We start from the raw sequence: 8561 nt of genomic DNA, 5'->3' as shown, positions 1-8561 counted from the left end.
TTCGCTAATAGGTTATGGGGCTTCTGCACTTATAGTGTGTTTTACTCAGGGTTGTAATGTCCTAGTTGGCTAGTAGTTTATGTGAGTTTTACGTCCTAGTTGGCTAGTAGGTTATGTGAGATTTGACACATATACTACACAGTCTTTTACTCAAGTTAAGTTTTAAATCCCCACACCCCCCCCCCCTATTGGCTAATTAAAGTATGAGCTACCTTACTTGAGTTGCTAAGTGTAATACCCTAGTTGGCTAAGAAAAGGTGAAGCTAACTTGTTTCATTGCATGCTTGTCTATTAGTACCTAAGACACCTCCCTCTTCTTCTCCATTCTCAGCATTAAGATTAACTTCACAACCTTGATCAATGAGTAGCATTGCTCCTCTTGCAATTTCAATCAACTTACATCAATTGACACAAAAAGAAATAATGCACATGTGCAAACAAAATGTGCAATAAGGTTGTACCCTCACTGGTAAAGTAGCCACATGCCAATTTCATGTGTAGCTGATACTCATTGAGCAGAATCAAGTAAACTATGATTGATTGTCCTCATGATGTTGACATGGATTGTGTATAAGCCAAATTCGTTCTATATGAGCTTTGAAGGATAGGAAGTTAGACTATGCTGGTTAATATGTGTGCTAAATGTCCTTGTCTATGGATGGGTATCCTTTTGAGGGTTCATTTTCGAAATATGTTTGTGTCATGGAGTCTTTCAAGAAACTCTAGTATCACTCTCCATGTTTTTGAAGTTGTCCAAACCTAGCAAGGTAGCAGCGTTGAGAGAAAGTAGCCTGGAAGAAGGTACTACATTCTGTGTGAGGTGACAACTAAACTAGGGATTGAACGTTCGACATTCGGCATGATTGTTGAATGATCACATTGAACACCTCAAGCTATGCTATGCCATTTTGAGTGACATCATCCAATTATAGCACTAGTTTGTGAGGATTATATCTTGAATTTTGGAATGAGAATGCCCAAGTTGATGTGGGTATGCATTGATAAGAGGGGGGAGGGCCGAAGGCCTACGTCCTTGTGAACTTTATGGCTTATGGGGCTATGTGTATAGGAGGCATAGGACATGTATAAAATGTGTGTGGGCTGATGATATGCTTACTTGGGGAGACGGCTTTTGGTGTGAAGAGGTGACGTGGGATGAGGTGGAAGGGGTGGGAATAGCACGCTGGTGATGAAATTAAGGTGAATAAAGATCTTAAGATTGCAGGTGATTGGCTACGTCATTTTCGACTACACGCACTAAAAGAGAATTGCCCAAAAAAAAAAATAAGAGGTCTGGATTTGAATAATAAAGACACGTCAATGGGACAGCAGGCTGACCTGGCATAAACAACCAGCTGGTTGACTTGGATAGAATGCGTCTCATAAAATACAAAAAAAAAAAATTGTGGCGTAACTAACTTGGCGAAGCATGCGAGCAGCATTTTAAAAAATAAGGCTTTGGAAATCTTATTATACGCGCGTAATTCTTTTGGGGGTCCAATGCGGCAAAATGCTCAACGACTTGTGTTCCATGCCCGAAGGGGAAAACGCCAAAAAAGGAGCGATTATTTAATTACGAGGGATTTGAATTTTGAGGACTGTTGAGTCAAGACTCGAGAGGCTTTTTTTTTTTTCTAATGCGCAGTTTATTTATTGAAAATGGAAAAACAATTTATTGAGAATGAAAAAAACATCTATGCCACATGCTTAGAAAAAAGGGACATGCGTATAAGGTAGCCTTTCATAGTCGAGAGGCTTTTTGGATCTTCTTCGCTCTCCCGCGAGAGAGAATCCCCCCTTCAAAAGGAAGCCATCGCGCTTGTGTGACGTGGCCACATCAACACTCGTGTCAAAGCTTGTTACAGCTCGTGCGACGCGGCAGGAATTTCCTCGTGATGGTTGTTGTGAATCCCGATGGCCCCTCCCCTCTCTCTCTCTCTCGACCGGCTTGGTATCACATTGCCATACTAATAATTCATATAATACTTTGTAGATGTATGAATTAATAATGTGATCATGGCCACCAGGTGGTCCCTCATCGCGGCGCAGCTGCCCGGGCGGACGGACAACGACGTGAAGAACTATTGGAACACGCGGCTCAAGAAGAAGCTGTGCGAGATGGGCATCGACCCCATCACGCACAAGCCCATCTCGCAGCTCCTGGCGGACCTGGCGGGCAGCATGGCCCACGCGGCGGCCGCCAGCTCGTCCACGTCTCCGTCCCCCTCACCGCCTGCGGGGGGTCGCGTCGGCCCGCCTGGGATGATGCACATCGCGGACGCGGCCCTCGGCTGCTTCAAGGACGACATGCTCAACGTCATCATGCGCCGCCGCCCGCCGCCGCTGGCGGAGTCCGCGTGTCCTCCACACAGCGTGCCGCGTGTCCCCCCTCCCCCGCCGCCCTACCTCCGTCACCAACTGGCCGGCTTGGCGGGCCCTGACGGCCTCCCGCACTGCCTCCGTTTCTTGACCCCCTCCTCCTCCTCCCCTTCGCCAGCTGCCACTGCTTCCACGTGCTCCTCTTCGACTCTCACCGGCGGCCATAGCCCCGCGCTCATGTACCTCCCTCATGAGCAGCAGCAGCAGCCTCAACATACTGCCAGATCGATGGTGGATATGGCTTTGCTCCAATCCAGCAGCAGCCTTACCCCCGGTGAGTAATTCTAAATCTTAACCCGTGTGATTTAGCTAACCTCATTTACCGTGCCCTTATGATCAAGGTCTCTTTTCATGTCAATATGTACTCCTTCCACATCATTAAAACCAAAAGACATTCAGTCACGCATAATGCATCCATACATACATAATGCACGTATCTATATAGACATTCTCTCTCATTGAAGTCTTCATCCATCCATTCATGCGCATGCATGCACACCCACGAATGCAAAAAATTCGGGCAAACTCGTCGTCGATACATACATGCATGGAAGCACTGGAAAAACTCATCGATATGTCCAAGCATGCAAGCATACACACATAGGAATGCAACAATTTGGAAAACTTCGTTCATGACTGCGTCCATTCAAGCACGCATGCACACTTATAACTCATCTAACTATACATGCCGCATTCATTCATAGATGCTTGATGGGATGATAAAATCGATCAAAGCCATGCATGGACGCAAAAACGTCCATTCATACGTTCACATGTAGTATGTATGCTCCCACGAACATTTTCACGTGCAATCTGCCATGCATAGACATACACGCATTTATACGTGGACAGTGTTGAACCCTCTTTTGTAAAGCACTGCATAATACCCCCTCATTTGAACTTCGTATTTGCTGTGTGGTGTTGTTCTTGTTATCAAGGTTTACTGCCACCTTTCACGCAAGGCTGCAACCATCAAAAGCCGAATGACTCCTCCTTCAATCAGCTAAAGTCTCTCCCTCTGAGCGTTAACACCTGTGATTACTCCACGTCTGCTTTGTCAGTGGCGCACGAATCCGCGTTATCCATGAACAATATGGCGGTGACAAACCAGGAGATGGTCGAGCAGCCATGGCTCATTACCGAGGAGGAGCAAGACTTCCAGCAACAGAGCATCATGTGGCCGGTTGGAACACCACAGGATCATCACCATCAAGCTACCAGCTCCACCGTTAATGTCCGAATAAACAGTACCTGTGCGACTAATATAACTTCCAAGGTGGAGATGCCGCCATGGAGTCCGAGCTGCACCAGCAGGAGCAGCTCTACCTGCAGCAATTTGCCAGGTCTAGACCATCACCACGCAACAACTGCAGCCTCTACAAACCAGCTAGCTGACCATACAACCCAGCTTAGCCCCGCTGATGCCATGTTATGGGACTTATCTGACCTTCTCCCGTGACAATTACATGAAACATAACATATATGTGGTTGCTCACAAAGGCTTCCAAACAAATTGTCATGTTATGGCTATCCCATCGTGTACAAACTCAACACATACATACATACAGATACACTCATGCTTCCTTAGCAGCCTCTACACTTTGAATCCCTAGCATATTTGCTTTAGTTTGTTCCTACAAACCGTATATCTATGTTTCATGAAATGTTACTCTAATCTAAATCTGACCCTCCATCACTAATGTCTCATAGCTTTTGTGGATTATTCGGCATATGTTCTTGGTGTTTCGATCACGTCTCCAACATCAATCACATGTCATTTTTTAAGAGTTTAATGCACTATTTGGCCCCTTCATTTTAGTATTATACCAAAGAAATGTTGCCTGATGAGATTTTGAAAAAAGTGCACTTTGCAGCCCAATATCATCTAGCCAACAAATTAACCTTATCTTACATTCAAAGATTTAGCATGTACAAGTGAGTGCCAAGTTGATACATGCGGTCCAAGTATCTTTCATGGAAAGATATCGGCAAATGTTACTAATATTGTATAAAAGTTATCATTCATTTCTAGCATGTATCATCAACATGACTAACTTGCATATGGATCTTCATCTCTAAGAGTATCTAATTGAGTAGCAACATTAATATTCAAATATCACAGTAAATAATTAGCATGTCTCCCATCCAATGTTCCACTTTGCTTTCAACTTGCATATCGACTAGCAAGACACAATCATTAGGCAAAAACAAACTCTTGATAGCACCTAGTAAATGTATCCTTTTAAGGGGTAGGCTTTTGCACTATTACAAAATCGAAGCATCGACGTAGATGCTTGATGCACTTTTACAAGTGCATTTAACTATCTATGAAATCTCCCATTTAAGTTTGCGGTCATTGGTGAGGTTTTGGATTCTAATAATAAAATATGCATATAAATACAATAGGGTGCACATACATTTAAGTTTGATTAATTAATTGACATAAGTACATTTATATTTTAATTTTTTAAATGAAGGACCTCAAATGTGATAATAAATATCAATTGGCATGCGAGTTTAATACTACATCTTTCTCATGTTTTCACATGTCACTAAACTCATATATAAAGGTGGTTTGAACACCTTAAAAAGTATTTAAACCCACCATCACTTTATTTCAATTTTAAACCTTCTTTTGAGATATACATGATAGTAAGAAAAGGGCTGAGAGAAGATTGTGGGATGAACAAGACGTAAGGTAAGATCATGAGCTCACATGTAAGAGATATCATCAATGAGAGCTTCTATGGAGGGATGATGTTTAATTCCTTACCCATTAGTCTTTTCCACTTCATACATGAAGATGAGTTCATTTGGCTCTTCCTTTCCTTGTTCTCTTGATTTCTCTTCTTCTTCTTCATATTCTTATTCTTCTTTCTCTTGTTTTTCTTAATTATTAAAGGAGATGAGCTCCATATTTGTTAAAGGAGGCAAGGAAAGCTCCATATTTCTGAAAGGAGACAAGCTCATATAAAGAGGTATTAGTCTTTTCCTTTTTCTTTAGTTTCACAATATTTACATTTGTTTTGGATTAAGATAACTTTGAAAGGACTCTCTCCATAGCATTGTGCAAAGTGGGAGCATGTACTAGCTTGTAATAGTAGGGTATGTACTTTCCAAAAACGCATATAGATGCCATGTTACATGTACCTATAAACACAAACTATGCAAAAGTTATGCCAATTACAACTATATGGTTCTTTGTGTAATCAAGTTAAACTTTGACAATATTATGTAGCTTGCAAAAAATTAATTAGAAAATGTATCCTAAGTTTTATTTTCCAAACTTTCATTAATCTTACTTTGTTTGTGTACACAAATACATATAGGGGCAACAATATGAGAGGAAAGAGGAAGGAGAACAAGCACAAGCAAGACTTTTCAAAATTGACAGTATCTTTCTTTCTTTAATTCAAAAGGATATATACTTTTATTTGGTCCTGTTTAGAAGTTTTTTTTGTATTAATTTCTCAATGTCTTGCATTTTATGGAGGTGCAAGCAAATATATACCTCACAAGTGACTAAAGATATGGCTTCCACGAAAGCTATGGTTAAAGCTATCTTTCCTGGGTTGAAATGGAATGGCTAAGGCTGCTTGAATGCCCAAAATAATCTTGAAGGGTTTTGATACAAATGTTTAGAGTTTCGTGTCCAAAAATATATGTAGTTTGTGAATACAATTGTGAGCCCTTTGGTTAAGTTACATCTTTTTGGTAAGGAGATTACCCTAGATTTTGTAAAAAAAATTGAGTATATTACCTTTTTTGAAATTTTATTTAAAAATAGCATATGATTATTTAATATTTAAATTTATTTATTTTTAATGAAAGGATTTATTTTTAAAAAGTAGACAATTTTTTAGGATTTATTTTTACACGCAAGCTAGTTTCTCAATATCACAAAGTTCTATAAATTTATTATTTTCCTAAAACTTAGAAATCAACTAGGTGTGGTACATGTTAAGAATGTTGAGACTTGGGGAATTCGTTTTGTAAAACTCTAGTACTTAATTGACTAGAAACGTATTCTTATACTTATTTGTCAAAATGTGCAACCATTCATCAATTCATATCTTTAATCAATAAAGGAAATATCATGTTATATGACATACATTCCCATTAAGAGAATCACATTTATATAAAACCTGTCAACTTTTTCAATAGCTATAAATAGCATTGGTGAGTTGTTTTGACCCATTTTAATGCACTTTTGAAATTCCAATTTTTGTACATATTGAATTTCCAATTTAAACTTGTTTCAAACATCGTATTATACAATCTAACAATATTGACAAAGTCCCATCCAATTCTAGTAGCATCCATGTATTGTGCTTTTCAAATAGGTCCTATTTGACTATATTTGGAAAACACAATATAGGTCCTATTTTCAAATATAGTCAAAGAGGACCTATATTGTGTTTTTCAAATAGGTGTGTATGTAATTTTCTTGAATTTTTTAATCATTTGTATGGCTTCTTTGAATGTGAAAGCCTTGTTATAATTGGTCAATTGTGGCATGTTGAATCCTTACAATATATCTATAATCATGAGGGTAAAGTAATGTGGGTCTACCACTATCTAAGTCATTCACATCACGATGAATAACTTTGTAGCATATTTCTTGTAATGGATGATGTGAGCACTATTGCAAACACTACAAGGGAATGGGGCAATAGCGACGCTGATTAGCGACGGCGGATATCGGCGTCGCTATATGCGTCGCTATTTGCGTCGCTATTTGCGACGCAAATAGCGACGCATATAGTGACGCCGCAGGGAAAAAAAGCGCGGCCGAAACGAGAGCGTCGTTTTCATTTTGTTTTCTTCGCCTTTTGAGAGCGAGAGCGAGGGAGAGAGCGAGAGAGAGAGCCAAGGCTTTGTGAGAGAAGAGGAGGAAGAGACTTGCTGCCGCCGCCGCCGCCGCCGCCGCCACCGTCGTTGTTCGTGAAGGAGAGGAGGAGCCCTCGTTGCAAAGAGAAGCCGCCCACGCACGCCATATCTCATTGGTGAGTCTCCTTCTCTCTTTCTTTTACTTGTTGAAGGTTTAAATCGTTCTCTTTTGTTTGTTTAGGAGAGGAAATGAAAGAGAATGAGAGGGAGAGGGAGAGAAAGAGAGGGAGAGGGAGCGAAAGAGAGGGAGGGTGCATTCTCTCTCTCTCTCTCCCTTTTGCTTGTTTAATGTTTAAATTACTTTCTTCTTTGCTTGTTTAGGAGAGGAAACGAGAGAGTAAGAGAGAAAGAGAGGGAGAGGGAGAGGGAGAGGGAGAGGGAGAGACAGAGAAAGAGAAATAGAGGGAGAGGGAGAGGGAGGGGGAGGAAATAGGAGAGGGAGAGAAAGAGAAAGAGAGGGAGAAGGAGGGAGAGTGCATTCTCTCTCTCCCTCCCTCTCCCTTTTGCTTGTTTAATGTTTGAATCACTTTATTCTTTGCTTGTTTAGGAGAGGAAATGAGAGAGAAAGAGAGTGAGAGGGAGAGGAAGGGGAAGGAAATGAGAGAGGGATAGAAAGAGAAAGAGAGGGAGAGTGCATTGTATCTCTCCCTCTCCCTTTTGCTTGGAGGATGTTTAAATCACTTTATTTTTTGCTTGTTTAGGAAATGAGAGAGAAAGAGAGATAGAGAGGGAGAGGGAGAAAAAGAGAAAGAGAGGGAGAGGGAGAGGAAGAGGGAGAGGGAGGGGGAGGGGAAGGAAATGAGAGAGGGAGAGAAAGAGGGAGGGGGAGGGAGAGGGAGCGAGGGAGAGGGAGAGGGAGAGGGAGAGGGAGAGGGAGAAAGAGGGAGGGAGAGGGAGAGGGAGGGGGAGGGGGAGGGAGGAAATGAGAGAGGGAGAGAAAGAGAATGAGAGGGAGAGGGAGAGGATGAGAGAAAGAGAGGAAGAGAGGGAGAGGGAGAGAAAGAGAGGGAGAGGGAAGGGAAGGAAATTTAAGATAATATACATATTGATAATGGTATGCAATGTGCTTTGCATACGGCCACGTACTTCATCAAAATGAACCCAAAATTATTGTTATAGAAGAAGAAACCCTTAAATTGAGTATAGGATAATTTCTCTCAGGTCTTATGACTATGAGTAGAATTGATTGAAATAAATTTTATTACTATAGTTATAAAATTTCATAGATGGCGCGCATTAATTTTAAAATGGATTACTTATACTCAAAGCCGAGATATAACAAAAAATTATCT

The 8561-nt window shown here is 41.0% G+C and overlaps 1 protein-coding gene across 1 annotated transcript in view; it reads left to right on the top strand.

Annotated features, from left to right (window-relative positions):
• LOC148029076 (uncharacterized) overlaps positions 1-4020 on the top strand; it is a 4787-nt gene extending 767 nt beyond the window's left edge. Inside the window, exons 3-4 of the mRNA XM_087688659.1 lie at positions 2028-2653; positions 3318-4020. Of these exons, the coding sequence (XP_087544785.1) occupies positions 2028-2653; positions 3318-3838 (1147 nt within the window). The 3' untranslated portion in view covers positions 3839-4020. The remainder of the gene's footprint in view (positions 1-2027; positions 2654-3317) is intronic.
• Positions 4021-8561: the final 4541 nt, after the last annotated feature.

The sequence above is a fragment of the Lygodium microphyllum genome, chromosome 11 (genome assembly GCF_053477565.2).
Source record: "Lygodium microphyllum isolate KBCC chromosome 11, Lygodium_microphyllum_v1.1.10, whole genome shotgun sequence".
NCBI lineage: Eukaryota > Viridiplantae > Streptophyta > Polypodiopsida > Schizaeales > Lygodiaceae > Lygodium > Lygodium microphyllum.
This window is presented reverse-complemented; position numbering and strand designations above follow the sequence as displayed.